This window comes from Megalobrama amblycephala, linkage group LG2 (genome assembly GCF_018812025.1).
Source record: "Megalobrama amblycephala isolate DHTTF-2021 linkage group LG2, ASM1881202v1, whole genome shotgun sequence".
NCBI lineage: Eukaryota > Metazoa > Chordata > Actinopteri > Cypriniformes > Xenocyprididae > Megalobrama > Megalobrama amblycephala.
In genome coordinates, this window is record NC_063045.1 from 17244940 (window position 1) to 17271168 (window position 26229).

Sequence of the window (26229 nt, forward strand, 5' to 3'; positions counted from 1 at the left end):
GGGATGTAGTCCAAACAGGCCGTTCGTTGTAGGCTATTTCTGTTAAATAAAATATCTCGCTTGGCATTGAACTTTGAGCTTTAAAATTTTACAGATTTTATTTATACTCTAACAACAACATTACACACTAACTAAAGTTGGAAACATGGGATCACGAAGAATGGGACCTTTAACACATTCACAACTTTCTTTTAACGGGACCTATTATGCAAAATTCACTTTTATAAGGTTTGAACAACGATGCGTGTCCGCAGTGTGTGAGAACATCCAGCCTATAATGGTAAAAATCCACTCACTCACTCATTTCTTTTATTATTATTTTTTTAATTCTCATAATTCAAAAGCAGTCTCTTCAAACAAGCTGATTCAGATTCCCCCCTACAATGACGTCATCTTAGGGAGAAGCCCCGCCCACAGCCAGTGACGATCTACCCAGTGGTGTAACGTATTTGAGTAAATGTAGTTACTGTACTTAAGTATCTTTTGGGCTGCTTTGTAGTTGTACTGAGTATCAAAGATTTTAGCAACTTTTACTCTCTACTTGATTACAATTTTGAATAAGTAAATGTACTTTTTTTGCCTGGCACCTAACTTTTTCTGCAGCAGTTTGTTTCTGCTATAAGGAAGTGATATCGCCATCTAAGAGCATTGAAGTTTCTAAATCTTGTGTGTTTTGCCCTTACTCGCCCAAACTTGTCAACAAAGTTAAAAGTTAAAGCATGTAGTTGCTGAATGTTTGGTGATTGATTTATGAGATGAGGACATGACTGCAGCCAGCGATGAGGCCGACACCAGCTCATCCGGTGCATATTTTATTTATCCGCTATATTGATTAGACCTTTTTGAAGGATATTAATTTATTGCCTTTTTGTGCACTTGAGCTTAACTGAAACTTGAGAGTTTGTAGAAGTTTAAGAGGCTGTTGTGTCGACCTCAGTTTTATTTTGATTTTAGAAAATTAACATGATATCTCATCTTACAAATCAACTGTTTCTTATTTTCACTGCATTTCTCTTAGGTGTTGAGGACTAAGTGCCTCTTTGAGCCAACATTTAGTATGAGTAAAACACTGTTAAAATCAGATACTCTAAGACTTTTACTCAAGTCGTATTGGAATTGGTGACTTGTAACTTGTAATGGAGTCATTTTCACTGTAAAGGTGTGTGTACTTTTACTCAAGTATGGTTTTCAGGTACTCTTTACATCTCTTTTGGATCTACCTAATTAGCACAGACACAGCCCTGAGTGAGTCCGCCATTTCTGTATCCTCGCTGCAGCAGCTGGAGTTTTACAATGTCTGTGGCAAGAGGCATTACAAGTGTTGTGTTTTGGGATGTACTAATGCACGTTAGTCTCCATAGACTCCTGCCATCTGATTCACTTAAGACACTGTGGTTAAATTTAATTTTTAATGGAAATGTCCAGAAGGAAATCGCTAAAAAACATCTCATATGTTTGCGTCAATTTTGCGCCGGACTGCAACACAAACAAGGGTCTTTTCAACGCTGAATTTTCAAAAAGGTTGATTCTGAAAGATGGGTCAATGCCAACGCTTTGTGCGCAAACTTCAGATCCAGACAAAGTAAGTATCGCACGTCATATGTTGTAAGTCCTTCCAAATTGTCTTTCTGAAAGACCTCGTTGGCACTCTGTATGGCTAATGTTGCTAAATCTACCACTGTCTCTGCCTGTTTTCACTGATGCTGCCCTCACGTGCTATTAGAATTATCGCAAATATGAGTTTCCTAGTTAAAAATTGCACATGAACATTTGAAGTTGCCCACTTGAATGCGACAAGCTCGTAATCACAACTTCAGAAGTGGGAATTATGAAATTTATGATACAAGGTGAAGACACCAGGAGACCAGACCTATGGTGTTATTTTTATATTTTAATTTTTTTTTTTTTTTTTATATGCGTCTGCGTAATTCATAAAAGCATTTAATATGCACAGTACAGTCAGATGACACATGACTGAACATATAAGGCTGAACACCGCAGTTTCTGACATTTTCAGTGCGTGAGATTGTCCTGTTTTGTTGTTGCCGGAGCATGAGCTCTTAAAGCTCTACCTTGTTCTTGAAAGGTGGCTGGGAGCCACAGCTCATTTGCATTTAAAGGGACACAAAAAGTGGCACTTTTAACATGTTATAAAAACTGATCTGTGGGTTATTTTGAGCTAAAACTTCACATACACACTCTGGGGACATAAGAGACCTTTTTTACATCTTGTATATTGGTACATAACAGGTCCCCTTTAAAGAAACTGTTAAACTACACAAGATTAAAAACTGTGAAAACCACACATCAGAATTGAAACAAATGATTCTTACAGTCACCAGTAAAAATAAATGCCTTATTTGAATGCACTTACAAGTGATAAAAATACTGTGACATTTCTACAATGCATTCACTATGCTACTGTTAAATGTAGGGAAACTAGAGGAGAACAAGGAAAAGAAAATTAATGTTTTCTGGAACACTTTGAAAAGTTGTATTTACAATTCCGTTGGGTGATACAAGTAGCTCAGAAATTGCACACTTTACCTTTAAGAAAGCAAATAGGGTCATATTTCATGTGTTTTGTTAAAGTTTCATAAGGAAAAATCCAATTTGCATGATTAATTTTGAACTCCTGGGAATTTGAATGTGTGGCTCAGACTATGTACACTGAAGATCCAGTGCGTGTCATTTCCTCTAGAGGAAGTTTGAAAAGGCTACGGATCTGTCAACAGTAACCTAGATGGCACTACCTCCTACAGCATGCTCTGGCAGGATCCCGCCTCTCTATCCTCTGTATCTGTCTAACACCACAAGAAAACAAATGTTCCTTTTGTTCGCCCAGATCAATTTTCACCTTTTAATAGCCTAGTGAGCAGATAGTTTCATTAGATGGCTAGGAGCTGTTTAGTGAGCCGCGGCATTGTGGCAGTTGTCAAACCCTCTTACCTGAGGTTCCTGGCCCCTGTTGGAAGCAAACATGAAAGCAGATTTGCTTTCAACTTATTTTAGCTTAATCAATTAAAATAATTGAAATAATTACTTGAACAGAGTTGTAAATATGTTCGTTTTACTAAATAAACTGTTAACGGTCATGGCGTGAAAAACCTAATTTTCCTTGATCTTTTGACATATAAGAGGTCTTTGTACCATTAAAATATGCTCCTCATTTTTAACAAAGCATTTTTAATCAAGCTCCAAAAATGGCTCGTTCTGATATTGCAGGATATGTGATGTCACACGGGCAAATACATTTGCATATGACAGCCTCCAGAGCAAGACATCATCACACCACAGGCCCCATAATTTTCATTTTTGGGTGAACTAACCCTTTAAATGCTGAAATGACACTGCTACCTTGATTTAACGATGCTGGGACCTTTTATTCTGTCCTCCTGGCGAGAGCAAATTTTTGATTTCAAGAGACAATTGACAATTGTATTGAACCCACGCGACCTCTATTCAATGGATGTCCTCCTTCAATGTCTCACCTCAGCAAAACAGAAAAGCTTTACAAAGGCTGAAAGATGTTTCCAGCGCTCTTAAAACATAGCCTCTACTTCAGCTAATGCACTTTCATGCATTTTTCAAAAGTCACATAAAGCCTCCATACTCACATATCTGTGCGAGCCGTCGTAATCACACCTCTCGATGTGCCCGAGACTGCCGTCGGAAAAATACAGCTTTTCGCTTTGTGGTCGATGGTGAGTCCATTAGGGGTGATGACATACACGCTAACAATAACTCGGATGTTCCGGCCAGTTAAGGTCGACCTCATGATGCTCGGCCTCTGCTCATTCCAGTTAGTCCAAAACATCAGGCTAGAGGAGTGCAAACACACTGCTGTCACAAACTATTTCTACAATAAAACTGTGAGTCTAAAGTACTTGGACATCTAAGTCACTAGCTATGTTTCCATCCACCTATTTTTATGTGCGTTTTGGGATATCGGATAAAAAAAAAAAAAAAAAAACACTGGATGGAAACGCCAAGATGAACATAAATTCTAAAAATGCAAGTACTTTTCTCAGGACAAACATAACTTTTTTGAGCAATTCTTCAAATTTGACAAATTTACGACATAAATGTTGGCTGTGAATGCCGCAATAAAATGACACATTTTGCAGTACAAAACAGAAGAAACAATTACGAGTATGATCAATAGCGTTTTTATAATTCATTTTATTAAATTAACAGCCCTACTTTTATTAAACTGACAGTCCTACTTATTATACATGACAGAAACAGGACTTTTCATAAGTGTATGATCAGTTGTGTTATTTTTTTTTTTGAGCATTTTTTAATTAATTAATCTTATCAAATTAACATGTTAAACTGACAGCCCTACTTATTATATATGACCAAAGTCACCCATAAAATTTTCTAAATGTCATTACTGTCATGTCTTGTTTTTGTATTGTTTTATGTTCATGTGTTTTGGTTTATTTTACTGTTTTGCTATGTTTGTTTTGCTTGTTTTTGCCATGTGCTTTTGTCATGTGATTTCCCTTTGCCCTTATGTGTTCATGTCATGTACTTCCCCTGTCTCATGTGTCATGTTCTCATTGGTTGTCATTGTCATGTGATTTCAGTTCTGTCCTGTCATTGGTCCTTTGTCTTCATTGTTCACAGGTGTTCCTTGTTTGTCATTAGTCTCTTAGTATAAATAGCCCTCATGATCCATTGTTATCTGGTCTAGCTTTGTTTGTATGTAACTCGTTGGTTGGTTGGTTGGTTGGTTGGTTGGTTGGTTGGTTGGTTGGTTGGTTGGTTGGTTGGTTGGTTGGTTGGTTGGTTGGTTGGTTGGTTGGTTGGTTGGTTGGTTGGTTGGTTGGTTGGTTGGTTGGTTGGTTGGTTGGTTGTCGTGTCGTGTCGTGTCGTGTCGTGTCGTGAGTCAAGTCTTGATGTTCCTGTTCAAGTTTGTATTTTGGATTATTGTTAATAAACTGCACTTTGGTTCTACCTACGCTCACCTCCAGTGGACCTCCCTCTGTTACAATTACATTAAATCAGAGGTGGGGAACATTGATCCTGGAGGGCCATTGTCCTGCAGATTTTAGCTCCAATGGCCCTCCAGGATCAACGTTCCCCACCCTTGCATTAAATACTATCAAGCTTAGCGGCATCTGCTAACAAATCATGCTAGTGCTTTTCACAGAACTAACATCACTTTTCTAAGGCATTACATCTTTAAAATTTGTTACATTTCAGACTTAAACGTTTTCTTTAAATGCCATATTAAAATTTTAAATTTTGCATAAAAAAAACAGAGGGTCTTCTAAAAATAAAATGTACACCCTTGATGCTACACTACACTATGCTAATAGCCTCATTAAAAATGTATTCATCTGCAATTATAATCAAAAAGGCTACAGCCTAATAGCATCAGCCTTTTCTCTTTTAACATGGCAGAAAAAGACTAGTCCATTGAAGGACGAAGCATGTCCTTGTGTTTAAGACGAGTGTGCTAGCTTGGTATGTGACGGCACCTTGCAGTGTCAGCCGCTAGTGCTGGCGTGTGACTCCAAGCTGTGAACTTTGGCAGCTTTTGGATCGGTGGGACTTCTTGCTGACAGCAGCAGTCACTTATTGCTGTGGTAATGCTCTAACAGGCTAAAGCGGCGACTGCTACAGTCCAATTAATTGTTGTCAAGGTATAAAATAGTGAAATGTTCCTTCGAGAACAAACAGCCATGTTCATGCTATGGATAAAATATAGCTTACTGTACTTTAAACCATTGAGAAGTTACATAAGAAATATGACAGTTTGCAGAAATCAACTTCCTACTCAGAACAGTGAAGAGAACACTTGTCGAATCCTGCTTAATCCTGTTTTACTATGTAAAACACAGTAAAAGTTATCAACTTGTGTTTTTACAAATATTTACTGTGTAAAACACAGTACATTATCCTGTTTATAATCATACACCTGAAGAACACAAGATAAAGTTAGCATAGCATTGTATACCCTTAGCAATTTGGCAAAAGCTGATGTTGGTCATTTTGTATTTATTTATATACTTGTTTCAAACATTAGGCAATGGAAAGTGTCAAACGTCTGACATAAATTAGGAATGTCCCACATCTGACTTTGAATATAATTTAGCATAAAGTGGTGGGGAATGCTAAAGTCAATTTAAATGTCTTTAAATATTTTATAATTCATAAGCAAGGGTTCTCAACTGCTGTTTAAAAAATATTTACTGTGTAAATTATCCTGTTTATAATGGTACACATGTGGAACACAAGCTAACATTAACATAAGATTGTTTAGTCTTAGCAGTTTCACAAAAGCTAATGCATATTGTCATTTTTTTATTTATATAGATCACTTTTCAAACATCAAGCAATGGTACTGGTACATGTTGAAAGTGTGACATAAATAGCAATAAACCACATCTGACTTTGAATATAATTTAGCATAAAGTGGTGGGGAAATCAATTTAAATGTCTTTAAATATCTTATAATTCATAATCAAGGGTTCTCAACTGCTGTTTAACAAAAATTTACTGTGTAAAACACAGTTGTGACCCAAAATCCGTCATAAATTCTGATTTCAGAAAGCAGGAATCTAAATACTAAATTATCTAAATAAATCTAAATGCTTAATGCAATAAACAATCACACATAGTAAGAATAACCAAAAATATAAGAGGGAAAAAAAATATTTTGTTGTAGATGTCAAAAGTTATGTCCATTCAGTCAAACTTTGTGGCACAATTTCATCTAGATTAGCAAAGTTGTGCGGTTTATTTTAATGTGAATGAACAGTTTATAATAATATGAATACATTTACTTCAATATATACATTTGATTTCTCTTTTGTATGGATCACACTTGGGGCCCTATTTTAACGATCTAAACGCAAAGTGTAAAGCGCACGGCGCAGGTGCACTCAGGGCGTGTCCAAATCCACTTTTGCTATTTTAACGACGGAAAAACGGTCCGTGCGCTCGGGCGCATTTTTGAAATGGGTTGTCCCTATTCTCTTAATGAATAATGGGCGTAACGTTCAATAAACCAATCACAGTGTCATCTTCCATTCCCTTTAAGAGCGAGATGCGCTCGCGCCATGGCGGATTGCTATTTACATGGCGGAATTGGTTGGCGGAAAAGCTGAACACACCGATTCAACTGAGGAGTTCAACGAGTGATGTTTTGCTGAAATTACCTGTTAAGTGGCCAGTCAATCTTTCAGTCGTCTGCGTTGGATGCAGGCTTTCAAATATCTCCGCGCGATGAGTCAGTTAAATTTATATGTGTGTGTATTGGCACGATTGTTCAATTAATTAGCCAATTTCGTTCATCATTATAAGCAGTAATAGGCTGAATTGAAAATAGGTAGCCTAATTCTAATACACGCAATGACTATTCATCATTACATTTTTATATTTATGTAGCCTAAACAATAATATTCTTTTACACTGTAATCCTTTTGTTTTTAATATTTGGCATGTTTGTGTGATGCGTATCCCTGTGTGTAATAAGCAAAGTCAACGCGCACTGTGGACGCGCCCAGAGGCGCAGTTTCTACCAATGCGCTCTAACAAAAAAATATTGCGCCATTGACTTTAGACTTTAGACCAGGTTTGAGTTGGTCTATGGCGCAGTCTATTTTCAGCTCCTTAAAATAGCAATGCGCCTGAACACACCTCTTTTTAGACCAAAACGCCCATGGGCGCACTAACTGGCGCAAATGCATTTACTAATTTAAGGACGTGGCGCTGAACGGGAAAACACGAACAGCGCCGGACGCAAACTAGCAAACACACTTGCGCTGCGCCTTGCGTCGCATTGCGCCGGGTGTATTATAGGGCCCTTGATGTCTAATGTAAAACCTATTTAAAAATCACTGCGCTAGATAACAAGAGGATCAAACAAAAAGGCCAATCGTGCCAACAGTTCAGCAAGGCAGCAATTTGCCCAAGCAGAAAAAAAAGTAAATGCATAAATGTGCAACTTAATTAATGTTTTCTAATTTGAAAATGAAAGGAAATGGCAGACTGAGATCAAGTTTGGAGATTAATACCACATTTGCCATGAAGCTCTGTAGCACAGGTCACAATGTTTTCAAATCTGAATATTTATAAAGCTCATAACTCACTGATGTAAAATTAATACTCTGTATGTGGGCTGGCGCCTAATTACTATGAAATAATTAGAGGATCCCTCCCTTCATTGACCTTTTGGAAAGACACCCATCAAAACAAATTTATCAACATGGGTTATTTTGAGGAAAGGTGGAGTCCAGAAACATTCTGACATTTATTTTACTTTAAAGAAAAGTACATACTATTGGACTTCCAAGCAAGATAAAAACCCTAGTAATCACTGAACAAAATATACATTTAACTGCAGAAGCAATCAGCTATGAAAATTACATCCAAATGGCTTTATTTTGGTGAAAAAGGAAGTACTAATTAAAATAAAAAAAGTTCCTTTCGAAAAGTCAAAGGTAAACTTCACGACTTACTTTTGACATTCGTCCAGAGTGAGGACGTGTGGATGGTCCTCTTCGGACAGAGACACCACTGTGTCTCTGTTGAAGGCGTTTGGTCTGGTCTGGTCAACGTTGTGGCGGGTGACGGTGGCTGTGGTGGAGCTCGTCCAGTAGAGAACGTCCCAGCCTCGATGGTACGCCAGTCCCTCCACAGATCCGACATCTACAGAAGGGGACGCCACATCAATGCTTAACGCTCAAGTACTCTAAAGGAACGTGCAGACGATGACCTACACCTTCAAATTGCTTAAGGTCCTGAAGGCCATAAAACCGGATGGCAGGCAACAAACTCCACAGGTTCTTTCAGAAGTGATTCAGAAACAAGAAAAACAGACAGATGGTCGATGTGAAAAACAGTTATGTGTCAGAAAAGGTCAAGTTGCATTGTGGAAATCTACGTCAATACTAAATCGACACCTTAAAAAATAAACCTTTTTAGCTCTTCAAAACACTGAGAAGTGCTTGACTTTGTGTGTGTGTGTGTGTGTGTGTGTGTATCTTTCTGTCTTTCTATCTATCTATCTATATATAACGTGTTTAACGACGTTAAGGATTTGACCACCACCAATGCATCTGCCTGATTTGATACTAATGCAATTTATTGCATTATTGCTATAATTTCAATATTTTAATGTGCTAGGTATTGGATTTTGAACCATGGTAAAGATATTTGTAGCCAGATTTCACGATTCCTCAATTCATTTTGAGTGCTCGATTTCGCCAAAATATTAAATAAAAAGTAAAAACATTATTAGACAGTTTTCTAAGGCTTCATATATTAAACCATTTAAAAGATGATAATACAGCATAACATAGTGCTATCATATATAAGCCTACACTAACATAGGAGAATACTTGTTTCTAAATGTTCACCGCGGTTTCAAAATAAACGTTTAAACCCTCGCTCTCACTCTGCATGTTTTGATAACATGTTCTTGTTGAAGAAATTACAGTGACTGCAGAATTTATATCATAAATATGGACAAATATTAAAGATTAAACGCATATTTGAATTAAATGTTGCTTGGCCAATATTAAAAAAGGATTTGATCATGCCGTAAAAACAATAGCAAGAAGTGTAACAACAACAATCGCCTAGTCGCTGGCGCCCTCTGCAGGCATTTGATTGTTTACATTATATATTACATTATGTATTTTGACAGTGTTGTTTAAAAAAAAAAAAAAAAACATAAAATAACTTGCTTTTGTTACTTTCGTTGAAACATTTATTACCATTGTTATTATATAGCCTATGTATTTTAAGTCAATTTTAAAGACTGTTGTTTGCTTAGGTTTATTGAGTTTGTTGTGGGGACATAACGATGCAGTTCTGTTTAGGGTTACTGATTTCTGCTTATAGTTATGCTTACATCTCTGCTTGTTTGCAATGCAATGGTAAATAAAGATCTGATATTTAAAAAAAAAAAAAAAAAAAAAGTGAAGCGTTTTCTTTGCTCAACAAACACTATGTCTATAAAGGCTAATGTTTTATGTATTTGAATAACAGAGAAGAGTCTTTACAAAATAGGACACCAAATAACCAAATTATATGATTTCATATAATTCATACATTTATGTAGGCTACACCAAGAAAAAAAAAAAAAATCACAGCAAAAAAACGTTTCAGAATTCACAGTGTATAGTATGTGCAACAGCAAAGAGCTTATTTATATTTTTGACAAGTAAAATTGCGATACTGGACAGGACCATATGGAAAAAACCTAAACCAACTGCCTTGACCTGCATACTAAAGTATACTGCATACTAAAGTACACAGCAAAATACACAGGACAAATCCAAACATTATCCTGAATGTGTGTGAAAAATGTGTGCTTCTGTACGTCACTGCAATCGTCCTTACTTTGATTGCAATCCTCAGCCATCAAAACTTTCATAGCAAGAAGCTGGTTTGCTTTATCCAGCCGAGAAACGTATTGTCATATCATATGGCCATACAGCGATGGGATGTTTCGACGTTCCGTTCAGACAGGAACAGCGCGATGCGGGAGGGCTCGCTCTCTTCAGATACAATGACACAATATGACAGAGAGTTCGTGTTTTAAAGCGAAACAGACACTGGAATGAATAATTCTCTCCGCCACCATCTCTGATATAATCAGCATGGACTTTAAGATCATCTAACTGCGTGATGTAAATTACGTTATGATGCAATTTCACATGCTTCCGAAATTTTTTAGCATTAAATGAGTTAAATTTTAGCGTGTTAATGATTTTGAATTAATCACATGCGTTAACGTTGACAGCCCTAATATTTATATATACACCGATCAGGCCTAACATTATGATTGAGATCTGGGGAATGGTCTGCAACAATGCTTAGGTAGGTGGTGTGTGTCAAAGTAACATCCAAATGGATGGCAGAACCCAAGGTTTCCCAGCAGAACAATGCCCAAAGCATCACACTGCCTCCGCCGACTTGCCTTCTTCCCATAGTGCATCCTGGTGCCGAACTGTTGTATATATGAGCAATATCACACTCGTAGCCGTGTGATATGGCTGTATATCAGCACGGCTGTGATTCGGCTGTACGTAATCACAGTGTGCTGATATACAGCCATAACGTATGGCTACACGTGTGATATTGCATTTATACAACAGTTCGGCGGCACAAGTGTGTAAACAAATAAAAACAACAACGGAGTGTCTTTAAAACCCTCTTTTGTGCAGCACTACTTTCTTCCGCCACGGATTCAAATCTGAAGTTGACAGTTGGACCAAGCCTCCGTTACTAATTCTAAAACGTCACTTCAGAACTAGTAACGAAGGAATGTTGAGTCCCTCCATTGAATCCCTGAATCACTGGCTGAGATGAAGCTGTTCTTGGCACGTATACAAGCACTGAACGACCGTTGATGGCATCTCCGAAAACGTCTAAACAAATTGTAAAATAGGCGCTATGATTAAATTTGAGTCACATATTTCAGGTCTAAACAACTACATTCTCGTCTAAAAAAACTATTAAAATTACAGTTCGCGGTACAACATGTAGTATTCGCTAAAATTACGGTGGATTTGCTAGGCTGCCATGACATTCACTTCAAGCGGAGTGATACAAACGGTGAAAAGGTAGGAGTGCTGTTATCACAAGAATATCGCATGGCTATCAGCCAATCAGATTCGAGAACCATGGTCAAATCCATAGTCGTGGTCAAAAGTTTATATACTGTAAACATCTGCAAAATGTTAATTATTTTAACAAAATAAGAGGGATCATTCAAAATGTGTGTTATTTTTTATTTAATACTGTCATAAATAAGATATTTGAAGATGTGTACATTTTTCTTATTCTGTTTGAAGATCATTCCTAGGGGATTTTTCTGAAGAAAGTTGGGCAGTTTAACTGCTCACCTTGATTGCACAAAGTGTATGTACACTTTCGACTACAGTTTTGCAGGTGAGAAGAGATGTTATATAAGGAGTGCATGGAGTGCTACTTCAATAAGGAGCAAAAAATAGATAGATAGAAGTTTTAAAATGTTTTGAAATAACACAATGGTGCAGTAGTTGAATTAACAGTCGTCTCATGTATTGGCAATATGTAACCATATCATGTACAACCCGGTGCATAGTACAGTGCATTTTTATGACCTGCTTGGGCTTTTTCTGTGAAAAACAAAATCATGCATTGATCAAATAACCATTCAGTCTTTTTGATGTTGCAATTGCATAATGCAGGAGAAAAAGAAAAACAACTTGTTTGAGTTTATCACACGGCAACCTGAGTAGTATCTTTTTAGGAGCTTTGCAGAAATATTTCACATATTTCAGGATGCAGTTCCTTATCCACATAACCCCCCTACAGCCTGACAGTTAAAGTGATTGGCACAAATAGGAATACACAGGCTCTGCTAGATTACTTGAAGTGAACCAACTGTGCTGATGAAGGACAATATGACATTGGGCATTTCAGAACCAGCAAAATAAATTGCTTTAGAACATTTGCCATTGACAGTAGGAAAGAAAAATTGCAAATATGGTCACTATCGTAAAATAAGTGTTTCTCCAAGGCAGCAATGAGGTAAAATAAAGAGCAAAATGACACTTAAATCTCCTGCTTTTCTGAGAAAAAGCCCCCTCTAAAATCATATACGTCTCCTCTAGAGCTCCACAAGAGATCTCAACCAGCTCTGTTGTTACAAAACTGTTTGCAGGTTGCTAACATCTGCAATCCGTCATGCTGGGTAAACAGTCTCAAACACTTCAAGTCAGTGCACCTTTGCAACCATTTAAGTTCTGCACTGCACAGAAACAGAATATTCAATGGGTGCTGTTTGATTAGCAAGAATTGGCTGGAATGGTATAAAAAAAAATAATAAAAATTTTTTTTTATTATATTATATATATAGATATATATATATATATATATATATATATATATATATATATATATATATATATATATATATATATATATATATATATTAGGGCTTATCTTATATTAATATATTAATTTTTAATCTAATAAATTACATGAAGTGGCGATTAATTAATCTAAATAATAGGAAATTAATTGCACATCACACATCAAATTTGCCTGAGAAATTCAAAAAGTCATTATTGTGTAAAACATCAAATAAACATTACAAAAAGTAGATTCAGAGAGAGATATTTTATTTGATTCAATATAGAATTTATTACACAAACTTTTGATGGCTTAATTTTAATTTTTTGGGTGAACTGTATCTTTTTATTTCTTTATTAATATGGAAATATGATATTTTTAAATGAAATTATACTCTAAATAAGAAACTAAAACTGCCAGTAGGTGGCGGTAAATGTCTAATTCATTCCATTCATTCAAACAGCTGTATTGTCTAAAATAACACAATATTAACTTTTAAAAAGAAGTTTGAAGGCCAAAAAAATTGACAATATTAGGCTTTAAAATCTGTTGTTATTGTTATTGTTTCTTGACCTCCAGTTATACCACTATAATTCTTACATGAATCATGTAAATTATAACTACTATTCAAAACGGCAAAATCAGACTGAAGTTTATTAGTTTGCATCCCTGATTATTTTTGTCAGTTGTTTAACATTTCAAGCATAAAACAATTATCAAGAAATGGGTAGTTTAGCTACTTACATCTTATCTCGCACTTTATGACCGCTAACTGAAGCGCCGCGCTGGAATTCATGCTCAGCAGATTCCATGAACATAAAGCCTGCCTAGTTTGATTTGACTGGTCATCTCAAATAATTTTGACAGACCACTGATAGCTCAGATGAGAAGGCTGGTTATCTTGGCGCTGTGCAATATCCTTGCTAAATTATCCCTATATATATTAAAGGCCCATCAGGGGCGCCGTTGGCACGGGGGACAGGGGGGTCAGGACCCCCGCAGTTTTGAAAAGACAGAAATCGACCCCTGCACTTTTGATAAGGGCTGCTTCAATTAGTCACACTATATCATCTTTTAGCTTAGAATATTTTCTTTCAAATCAGACCATTTTCACGTTTCTGTGAGCTTTCGTTCGTAAATAATCAGCTGTTTTGTCGCGGATGTGAACAGGAAATGCGCTCTCGAACGGAGAAACACCCGATCTACAGTACAAACCATCATCAATCAAAGCGTGCTAACGTTTTAGGACAGGTCGATGGTATATAAATCATGCCCGAACATTAGCGTTTGTCAATCAAGCCAAACCGTCCATTCAGAAACCGAGAAATTTGACACTTTAAGGTAAGGAGGCTGATCGCTCAGGTTGACGCGCAAGCTGGCTTGACTGAAGTTTTCGTGAGGATTTATAGTTTATGGACTGTTTTGATTTCGGTAATTACATCTTGAAAGGCAAAAGCATTGATGGCATCTATAAAAGAGATATCTGAAATAGAAACGAAAGTGATATTGCCTCATCCAGTGGTGGACGCACGAGAGGAGATCTGTGCATTTAATTGGTATGTGTATTCTGTAAAACTTAATTTACAATGCTTATCAGTGGCGTGCACTTTTGATCAGTGGCGTGCACTTTGAAAGTGAAAGTGCCTTTTGCGGTCGCATCGCGGTGCTCCCGTGTTCCCGATGTGAACATAACAACATGTTGTCATAACAACCAACACCCCCCCCCCCCCCAACACTTTGAAAATGTCTCCTGCGCCCCTGAGGCCCATTATGGTTTAGTATTCTCCTCAGTATATACTTAAGTAATTAAAGAGGTCATGAACTGCATTGTTTTATTGTTTTATAATGTTTCCTGGGGTGCACTTATAATGTTAGTATGCTTTTTACATCAAAAATTGTTATAATTTAGAAAACTTCTAGTTTAAACTTTTAGTCTAGTTAAACTTTTAGTCATTTTTACTATTACAGCTCTCAAGGTTAACTAATCGTGAAAAGTGTTGCATTACATTTAGATCTATGGCATATATTTAGATCGTGGCATGAAAGGTTGCAGCGATGAACAGCCGATCACAAACATGTTGTTGAGTTCATGAAAGCAGCGATTTCATCATTGCAACTCAATTTATGCACAATGTGAAGTTGACCATTTAGTCATTGGTTTAATTTGACATAGACAAGAAACATCTGACTGTACATGAATCATTACATATCAGATCAGGCATTAGAATCGATACAGTTACTAACATGTTGTTGCATTACTGTCAAGTCCATATCGTAAAAGTCTGTTTGCAAAGCCTGTGCAGAAATGTGATTGATTTACCAAAGAATCCACAGTGAAATCCCAAATACAAATAAATAAATCTCAACTGAGACATTCGCATTGTTGAAAATAAATAACCATATTCCTAGCATTAGGATCCTTTAATTTTATTTTAAGGTAATGTTACTTTTGTCCTGTATCTTCTCTCCTCCTCATCTCACTAACAGGCCAGTGGGGCGGGGCTACTGTTGCATGCGGTGGTATTTCAGCTATCTAAGTCATAGATAAGCACATTCCAGGATCAGTCGTTCGCTGGGCCTGGTGTCAATGAAAGCTTTTATTGGACTAACCAGTAAGTTTTCAGTTCTGAAACTTACAGGATATTCTTATAGTACGATGACCTCTTATATATCAAAAGCTCAAGGAAACATTCATACATACATATACATACTTCGGGCTCTAACGAGAGTTATGTAACACTGCTGAGGCATGCGTGTTGCCTTGGAAACGTCTCCTGTATATACTATGTGCGTCAAGCCATCAGGCCCTGTCTGCGATCCATCACCTTCCTCTGGCTAACAATGACAGATTTCCCCCTGTGGAGACGCAGCATTGGCATCGCTGTCTCTCAGTCTTTCTCTAAAGGCTTGAAGGCTGATCATGTGGTATTGAACCCCTCTGGCACTGTTCACTCTTGCTGTCTTTCTAAAGTCTCTCTCTTCGAGCCAATACTCTGTCAGTAACACTCCTTCACCTCTGACCCACAAATTGATTTTCCTCAGACACGAATAAAAAGCTTTGAAGGACTCGATGTCTTATGCTCTTGTGGAGTCTTGACTAAGTAAAACCTTTAATTCTTTTTAATATTCTCTCACAGATTCAGGTTGAATTACAATGCCCATTCTCTTAATTCATAAACCAGACATGTCTCTCTTAAATGACAAATACTTTAGTACTTTAGTATACCTGGCACTGTTTACTATGGAAACTTGTTTCTACCACTAATTAAAAAAAATAAAGGTAATTACGACTTTAAATCTCACAATTCTGACTTTTTTCTGGCGTGTCCAAGTTTATATCTTAAAATTGCAAGTTATAAACTCTGAACTGCGAGAAAGTCAGAAAACTTGTGCACTATATTTCAAGTCTTCGGATGTCACATGATAGTTTTGATTGAAAAATGTAAAATTTAAGACATTTTTTTCACAACATTTGGCAAGAGAGTAATTTTTTAAGTCAGATATTTTAAATGAATCAGTTGATTTAATTCACAAAATTATTCTGACTGATTAGTTCATAAATCTGACTGATCTAGATCTTGAGTTCAAATCACTGACACAATCCATATGCAGCAGTTAACAGCTCACTGGAATACATTATTAAAATCAAACTTGTATTTGTTAAGTTGGCTTGAAAAAGCCAACTTACTGTTATGCTATTTTCTTCTGAGAATAAAATTTTCAACTCTAACTCCTCCTAGAGCTTTAACTCTACATACTCCAAACTCAGGTCAGACCTTCAGACTGTTCTGACTTAGTGTGCTATATCTTTTCTAACTGATCCGACTTACGGTTTTCCTAAAAATGACTATTAAAAATCGGAAAAATCCCATCGACTTTCATTGACGGAATGTTCAAATGAGCCAAGACTTTCAAATTCCAGCTGTCAAAATTCAAATTTAAACTACGGAAGCCCATTAGACTCAAACTCAATTAGACTCAAGTGCCATTCTATGTACTATTTCTAATCCATTAAAACTCATAAACCTATCTATCTATCTATCTATCTATCTATCTATGATCTATCTATCTCATAGCAACCACCCAAAACAACTTAGCAACTGCATATTGCACCTTAGCAACCACCCAGAGTAGCCTAGCAACCGCATAGCAACCACCCCGAGTTCCCTAGCAACCGCATAGCAACACCCTAGCAACGACCCAACGATCGATTGATCTATCTATCTATCTATCTATCTATCTATCTATCTATCTATCTATCTATCTATCTATCTATCTATCTATCTATCTAAACTACTAAGCTAAAACTTTCAAACTTCAAACTTTTAAAACTACTTCAAACTTTCTAGGCTTTTTCAAGCCAACTTAAAGTTTGTCTTCAAACTTTTTAATCTAGTTAATAAATGCAATGTGAACTAATGGTTACTAAAGGTTAACTAATCGTGAAAAGAGTTGCATTACATTTAGATCTATGGCAATATATTTAGATTGTGGCATGAAAGGTTGCAGAGATGAACAGCCGATCACAGCCATGTTGTTGAGCTCATGAAAGCAGCGATTTCATCATTGCAACTCAATTTATGCACACTAACGAATGCTTTCATCGTAACTAACAGTGCAATGAGATTTGTTGAATAAAATGTGAGTTTTGGAGTGAGTCCAGAACTCAGTCTTATAAACATGAACAAACAATGAATGGCAGTATTTTTATTAACTAACATTAAAAAGATTAATAAATACTGTAACAAATGTATTGCTCATTGTTACTTCATGTTAGTTAATACATTAACTAATGTTAACAAATGAGAACTTATTTTGTTTAAATAATCATATTTTCAAAATGCATTTATTCAAATTGTTAATCAGCATATTTGTCTAATGTGTAAACAATACATTTATTCAGTTAAAATGTAAGAACATGGTTAAAATACTGCTAGTTGTGTAACAAGCAATATTAATTTAAAATATATGATATTGAAACAAACTGGATTTATTGATGATAAATAGGTGTGGTTATTGTGTATTTAAATGAAATAGTCTTGGCTATTGGACCCACAGTCGTTTATTGCAACTGCATGGAAACGAGCAACTAAGTCATTCTTTAAAATTTCTTTTTTTGTGATCCACAGAAGCAAGCAAGTCATGTTTTACAACATGAGGATAAGTAAATAATGGCAAATTTTTCATTTGTGAGTAAAGTATAGCTACAAAACTTCAAACATTTCAAGAACAAAAGTTGTGCAATTTAGGTGTAAAAGAAACCCGAGGCTTTGTTGCAAACACAGGAAGAGGGCAGCATGGTGCACGCACGACAGTTCTGACAGTTGTATAAATGAATGCGAGAAAGATTAGGTGTGATTCCTCTGTCTGCGAAAGTTCACGCTGACTGAGGGTGAGCTGTTATCAATAAAAAGATTTGAGCGCTGTTAACAGCACTGGTGGAAACTATAGAGGTCTGAGTAAAAATCAAGCCAGTCAAGCAAATGTCTGGTCTTGAACAGGCTTTGATTTGGAGAAGCAGCAATCTGTCAGATTTAAACTGTCCTGTCAACAAATGCTGGTCTTGGAGCTGTTGGAGCAACACACAGTTACAGCTGACAGATGAAATCTACAAAAACATGTCCAGGTCAGATTTTACACAGAAATATAAATAAATAAAAAATAAATTATATTGTGCATACAGAAATCTCTTAGCCTACTTTTAGGACCTCTGAATTGACATTATTTTCATGACAATTAAGCATATTCTTGCCAAATTCCCATTATTATAATGTGTTTTATGTATTCTTAATGATGATTACACTCTTATATACATTATATACATTTTATTAGAAAATAATGCAAGTTTATTTTGAAAATTATATATGACATTCAAAATGTTATATAATATTACACTGCCAGCAACACAAATATATATCAAATATAAAAGCAGTACAATCCTAAAAGTAAACTTTAAAAAATACATAAAAAAAATATATATATATATATTTTCGCTAAAAATTTTGTTTTACAATATTATTTCAGTCTTTCTACTTAAAAATGTCACATTTAGTTCAATGAGTTGCCAGTTATTTGTAATTATTTGTGAAATTTATTAGCAATTTCTGAATTTCTGAGTGAAAATATTTTCTGCCAAAACATAAAAGCAGTAAAAAATAATATAATATAATATAATATAATATAATATAATATAATATAATATAATATAATATAATATAATATAATATAATATAATATAATATAATATAATATAAGCAAAAGCAAAATATAATTTCTTATAAATATCTCATTTAATATAACCTAAATTATTTTGGGATAAAACATCACCAGGACATGATTCGTGAGATTCACCCTGACAAGTCAGTTCTCCATTTAAACGCAACTTAAAACGAAACTAAAATCATTACAAATCAGCTAATATAATAAATGATAAAAAAGCCAGTTCAACTAAAAGAACTACCACCCATTCCTTTGCGTCTATCAGCTCTCAAACAAGAGTATGTAGAGAGAAGCTGTTTATCAGCCGAACGCCAACATACATGTCTGCAATATATCAGCATAAATCCATGACAAAGCATAAAGCTTAGCGTCTAGGGTCAGGTCTAACAATCCACGGCCTCGTTTGACAAATATCTCAATTCCTCTAAGGCAAGCTATCGTTCAGCACGACAGCTGTAAACTGACAGCTCTGCAGGTTAATGGCATACTGATTAAATGAGACGTGTGTTAATGTTGACAAGGTTAGGGCCTGATAAATCACATGAGGTATGAATTTCAATGCCGGCTACTGGGCTGCTGCTTTATCAGAGTAATTGGCTGTACCCTGTACGGATAATTTATTTACATTTCACCACAGTTAATTGGCCGTGATGCTTCTACAAATATGAGCTGCATTGCAAATAAAATAAATGTGTTACGAAAGTATTATGGACAGTATCAGGCTGGATGTTTAAATAGAAGGGATCTGGAAAAATATCCAAAAGTTGACAAACAACTGTATTCATTCAACCAACATCCAATGCATTTAAAATACATCAACCTCACATACATGATAAAAACTAAAAAGTCAAGGATGTCTGAAAATCATTCATTCGCACTAGTAACTAGTTTTCTAAACAACATTTAAGTTACATCAAACATTGTCAGCAGACAAAAGAACTAAAAAACAATTCGTTTCAAGAAGCACAACTGATAAAGACATATGCAACTAAATAACACATAAATGCAATTAGACACAATTACTTACTCTCAGCAATGACGCGTTGACCTGTCCAGTCGTCATTGATGACTTGTATATTCCCATAATGAACATCACTGAAGAAAATCCGATTTGTTCCGTGCGTTTTCTGCCGATGATCAAATGCCAAAGCTATAATGTTCTTAAAATAAGTCGGGTTCTCATACGCCCTGATGGGGGAGTTGAGGTTATTCTCATCCGAGAGATGAATACTCCTCAAGACGGTCCTCTCGGAGTAGAGCAGGTAACCCTCGTACCTGTTGCACCTGAGTCCATCCTGAGCGAGATATCCATGGGCACAAGCACAGGTTTTTCGGTTATTCCCCAAGTAAAAACAAAGTTGCTGGCATCCTCCGTTCGCTCTGCTGCAAGCGTTCGTACCTGGGTAAGTCGGAAAATCAGAGATCAGGCTCCCTACGAAGTGTCTAAATCAATGATATCGCCTAACAATAGCTTCAAACTGCTTCAGCATGCAAACAAAATTCAAAGGTAATATGAGACACGTTCAAATAATAGTTTACTCAAAAATTTCGCACAGGTTTAGTACAGCATTAGGATTTTATGTTTGGTGAACTGTTATTGACAGAAAGTCTAATTGATCATGTTTGTCAGTCAGCAGGTTTTCATTTATAAGCAGGAGTGTGCAGTTCCACTCATGGAGGGCCACTTTCCTATTGAGTTTAGCTCTATTCATCATTAAACACCCCTAAAGCAGCTAATCTTCAGGTTTGCTAGAAAATTCCAGGTAGGTGTGTTGGAAAAGGTTGGAGCTAGGTGGCCTTCCTGGAGCGGGATTGAAATGGACACCCTGCTTTGTCTAGGATAAACTTATGAATGTACTTGTGTGCATTGGTGCAATGGTCAAAGAACAGGAAAATTAAGTGAAACCTCAACCTTTCTCCCGATCCTGGTTAAAGACCTTCACATCTTTCAGACTGACGCCCAAGCCGCTCCTGATAGTCACCACGTCCACGGCATCTTTCTTGGAAGCACGGCGGATGGATCCATTGGCGTGGGCTCTACCGTCACAGGGGCACAAGACCAAAAGTATGACACTTGCTAATCAATGGCCCTCGACTAATTAAAACCAAAGATCTGATTAAAATACAGTACACAGCTGGTCTAACAGAAGGTGAGGTAACCCATCCTTGGAATGACATTGAACTGCGGGAGATTTTAAAATAATCAAATGTGTCTTCTTGCACTAGCTTTGTGACCTTGTAGGGAAAGTGGGACAATATCTGCTTTCTTGGGCCATTTGTAGAGACTGTAACATTCATGGAAAAATAAATTACCTGTCAGACCAGAAGAGGTAAGCCCCAAAGACTGCTATGGAAAACATATCCACCCCAGTCGATGAGAACACAATCTCCCTCTGCTCACCCCGCTCAAGGTTGATTCTTTCAATCTTGTTGTTGCGGGCGTCACACCAGTATAATTTATTTTCCTACAGCACAGTTGGAAGACAAACTTCATGCATCTGTTGTATTAAAAATGAAGGGTTACATGTTCTCAGTGCCATAAAACTGCTAGTTAAGCCATGAAATCAACATGGACTGCAGCCTGCAAGCCAAGTAGGGGAAGCAGACCTGGTAGTCTATGGAGACGCCATTGGGCCTTGCTAGTCCAGTGCTGACAAGCACGGATTGCTCCGAACCATCGAGACGTGACCTGGAGATGGTAGGACTCTGGCCCCACTCTGTCCAGAAGAGAAACCTGCATGAATTAAAAGGAAAATAAGATTGAGTAGTCTTCTTTGACCTTTGCACAGCTTGAACTCCAAGATATATCTTTAGTTACAATGAAAACAAGGATAATGCTGTGATCAATTCCCTCTGAGAAGTTCAGAAATCCTAATTAGGAAGGGGTTTTTATAGTTTCCTATCATTCACAGTCCATTTCTAGGTGAAATCAGATAGTACATGGTCATTTTTTTTTTTTTGCAACTTTGTACTTTATCTATCATAAAATGTGCATATTTGCACCTTAGAGGAGTAAAATGTACCCCTAAGGTACTACTATGAACCTTTAAGAGGTAAATAAGGTACAAATGTGTCCCTTTAAGGGTACTGACCCAGTGACAAGCTCTTGTACCCTTTTAAATGTACAATTTTTGATTTTTTTTTTTTTTTCTGAAAGTGTGAAGGAGACAAAGGGCCAGATTTACTAACCTCTTTTGGCGTTAAAAAACTACTGTCGGGATTTACTTGGGAAGACACACAGTGCAAAATTAGCGCTGAAAAGGCATGGGCTGGGTTTTTATGGCTGAGCTTATTACATATGCATTTGTAGGAGTTTCCCTTCAGACGCAAAAATTTATGGGAGGAGAGTATTTAAATGAAACACACAATGTGATTTACTAATCTTTGTGCTCGTCAATTGTCTGGTATTTGCGCCATTATTTAATGCCCAAAAAAACATGTCTTAACTCATTTTGCGACATGGCTGCATGGCACAGAGAGCGCGTGGCAGAAGGGAGCACATATTTTACACTCATGTTAATTTCTTTGGAATGCCAGTGGAAGATGTTATCCGAACATATTGTTTGCCAAGCCATGTTAGCCTATATATATAAATACAGGCCAACATGGCTTGGCAAACGATTTTAGGCCTATATGTGTACGTGTTTGTCAGATTACTTGTAACAAGTTGCACCTGTGTCGACCCGCACCTGATGAGAGCATCAGCTCTGCCTATTTGCGTCCCAACGCTAATTTGCGCTGCTCTTATTAGAGTGTGTTGGTCATTATGTAAATGATTCTGACTGCGTCTGTGTTCTTTAATCTTTAATCCATCTACTGCTGACACGCAAAACTTGCCACTCCCATCGGCACATTTGTGGAATTGCTCTCTCACACTAATTTGCCCCGTTTAGTAAATCTGGCCCATAATGTAGAGCATGACTTGATTTATCTTTCAGGCACTGAGTAGATCATTATCCCCCAGTTTCACAGACAAGGCTTAAGCTAGTCCTAAACTAAAATGCACATTTGAGCTGTTTTAACTGAAAGTAACTTGTACTGACAGATCTTAAAATATGTCAGTGCCATTGTTTTGTCTAGTGAACATTTATAAAAACTACTTAAATGCCCTAATTGAACTAAGGCCGAATCCTGGCTTAGTCTAAGCCCTGTCTGTGAAACCGGGCCTAAAAGTTGTCTCCATATGACAAACTTCGAAGGGTAGAAGTTGAAAAATTGAGTCCTTGGTGACATCAGAAAAAGAAAATTATTTTGATGACAGATTATAAGGACAAATTGTTCTTTGGAATAACATGCACCAATGAATATTTCACAAGACCAATAATTTGGAAATAAAGTCACTTCCGATTCCATATTGATTTTAAAACTGCAAGAGTTTTAAATCGAAGTCTAATTATTTCTACAAACAAAGTTTTTGCACCCCAAAATAGATGAAGCCACATGATATTATGGGATCTGAATAAGCTACAAAGCTGTATTTAATGAGATAACTCATTACAAACAGGAGGTCAAGATTATGATGGCCCTCTCATTTTAGAATAGATGCAAAGGAAATTATAAGGCTTTTAAGGAGGACGTACATCTGCAGTTAACAAGCTTTGAGGTGCTAATTGCACAAGCTAACTGTTCTCTAGACGATCATAGGTCATTTGTTTAAATGCTGTTACCACACTTGGGTGAAATTGAAGCTTGGCAGTAGAGGAAAATAAACCACAGTGAAATACATACCCTTTCACCGGGTGTACCGCAATTGCTCTGGGTTGATCAAGTCCATCAGATATCACCACAGCACGGTACATACCGTTCAATCGAGCAACCTCGATGAGATTTAAGCCATGGTCCGTCCAGTAAATATTACCTTTGGATGCAAAGCAACAAAGACCCTGAACCAATAGAGAAACAATAAGCCTGACAACATCAAGGCTATTTGGAAAAGCATAGAAGTGCTAAAAGAAGAGAAACGGACGCACCTGCAATCCAGTCCACTGCAAGACCTTCAACGCGTCCAAGACCGCTTGTGACGATGTCCTCTCTCCAGGTCTGATCTCGACTGGATCTAGAGATTTTGTTGGAGCCCATGTCTGTCCAGTACAATGTGTCATTTCCTAAAAACCCATAATTCAAATGTTTTACTAGTTAACATAGACTATTTAGCCTCCTGCTATTAAGTTACATGACTACCTTATAATGGGGCGCTATTTATTTAGAAATGCACAATATATCGGTTCCGTATCGGTTATTGACAGATATTAAGTTTATCTGAATCGGTTGATACTGTATACTTAATTTTGCATGCTAATGTTGACATTCAGATACCTTCCCTGTCATCTCACTAATGTTGTCCATTCAAAAAGTAGCTGTGCAAGGGCATAGTTATTTCAGTTAACATTAATTTAGTAAGTAACTAAAATGTGTTTTTTATGATTTTAGATTTAAGTCACTATAATAAACAATATATTCTAAACAAAAAATGCAAGCAACACTTATTTCTTAAAATAAAATGCTTTCATAAAAATGAAATGGATTTATATGTTTCTTTTTTTTGCCTTTTATGTCACAGCAGTTTAGGACTGTGCACATTCTTGAAGTGATAGCCAATTTGGAGTAAACAAGGCACCAAAAATGATGTTTTTGAAGACCCACATATACATGCCAAGCTTTATCTACAAAAACAGGTCTGGCTATTACTGGTTGAAATGTCTTTGCCCTTTTGATCTAATTCAAAACCATCTCTTCTCCAAAACAACAGAGGCAAAAAAAGTGCAAAGTACTCGTGACCGTCCTGGCTTCCATGGTCGGTTCCCTTCAAAATGCTTTCATGAAAATTGCTTTGACTTGGCCGCACAGCATTATCTGGAGCTTTGTGCATCACCAGCTCCTCACCCACTCGAAAATGTACATTATACTGTATCCCTTTTGACAAAAACTCCAATGGAAGCCCATTCGCATGGTTATGAGACATCGCCTCATCTGTCCAGCTAATCTGTTTCGATTATCTTCCATCTGTCATAACAGCCTGTTGCCACCCTTCACCTCATCTCACAATGAAAAAAAAATATATAGACATGCAATACAATGCCAATATTTGCTCTATCATGCAAATGGAGAGCTGCGAAATGTCTGTCGCTGATGCGAAGAGTGGCATTTCTGTTTCAGTGCGCAGACAGCTGTCCAATTACTGCACTAGATAAATCTGTCCGAATTACTGGCAGATTCCCTGCAAATGAATGTTTTTCCCCATGTCAAGGGGTGATATATCGTTGTACACATGGCATTGCAATGCCTAATTGCTTGAAAGAACAATAACAGCTCATTTTAGAAGAATCAAACAATTATACATAATTGTAGCCAGTAGTACCTGAGTTTTCATTATTTAAAATATTTTTTAAACTGTTCATTGAGGGTAAAAACTTTTTAATGAGGTAAACAATATAAAGTATATATATAACATTTCATTCATTAATACAGTTTATTCACTATAGTTTAAAGGTGCCCTAGAACGTTCTTTCACAAGATGTAATATAAGTCTAAGGCAGGGGTCGGCAACCCAAAATGTTCAAAGAGCCATATTGGACCAAAAAAACAAAAAACAAATCTGTCTGGAGCCGCAAAAAATTAAAAGCCTTATATAAGCCTTATATGAAGGCAACACAGGCTGTAAGTGTATATTAGTTATATATTTGCCTATCAAAATGACTAAGTAGGCTACAAATACATAATGAGGTATTCCCGTGGTATATATTTAAAAACTGCTGAAAGCTACAGAAAAAAGAAGCAAATGGATCGGTGCAATTCACAGAAACAGCTGGACTCCAGCAGAGAAACAAGGATTTGCAGTTATCATTTTGTGTCAAATTGTTGGATTTTGAGGTAAAATCATTCCATATATATTGTATTGTTATATATTATGTTGACAAATCATCTATTAAATATTTTCCATCTTATATTCTGCATAATTGTGTGTTTTAAAATAAACACTGACAAAAACTATACTATAAAACTATATGTTTTAGGGATGGGCAATATGACGATATAACATTGATATAAGTGATTATGCGGATTTAAACCTACCTATATTGTAGTTATTCACAGGCAGATTTGCTTTATGTATTTCCCCGGCGTCAAATCAGGCACATATAAATGTCA

At 36.6% G+C, this 26229-nt stretch overlaps 1 protein-coding gene across 1 annotated transcript in view; it reads right to left on the reverse strand.

Annotated features, from left to right (window-relative positions):
• Positions 1–26229, reverse strand: part of lrp1ba (low density lipoprotein receptor-related protein 1Ba) — a 306610-nt gene that overhangs the window by 109048 nt on the left and 171333 nt on the right. The window contains 9 exon segments of the mRNA XM_048163800.1: positions 3618–3691; positions 3694–3821; positions 8475–8664; positions 20111–20482; positions 20996–21120; positions 21397–21548; positions 21691–21817; positions 23812–23941; positions 24054–24188. Of these exon segments, the coding sequence (XP_048019757.1) occupies positions 3618–3691; positions 3694–3821; positions 8475–8664; positions 20111–20482; positions 20996–21120; positions 21397–21548; positions 21691–21817; positions 23812–23941; positions 24054–24188 (1433 nt within the window).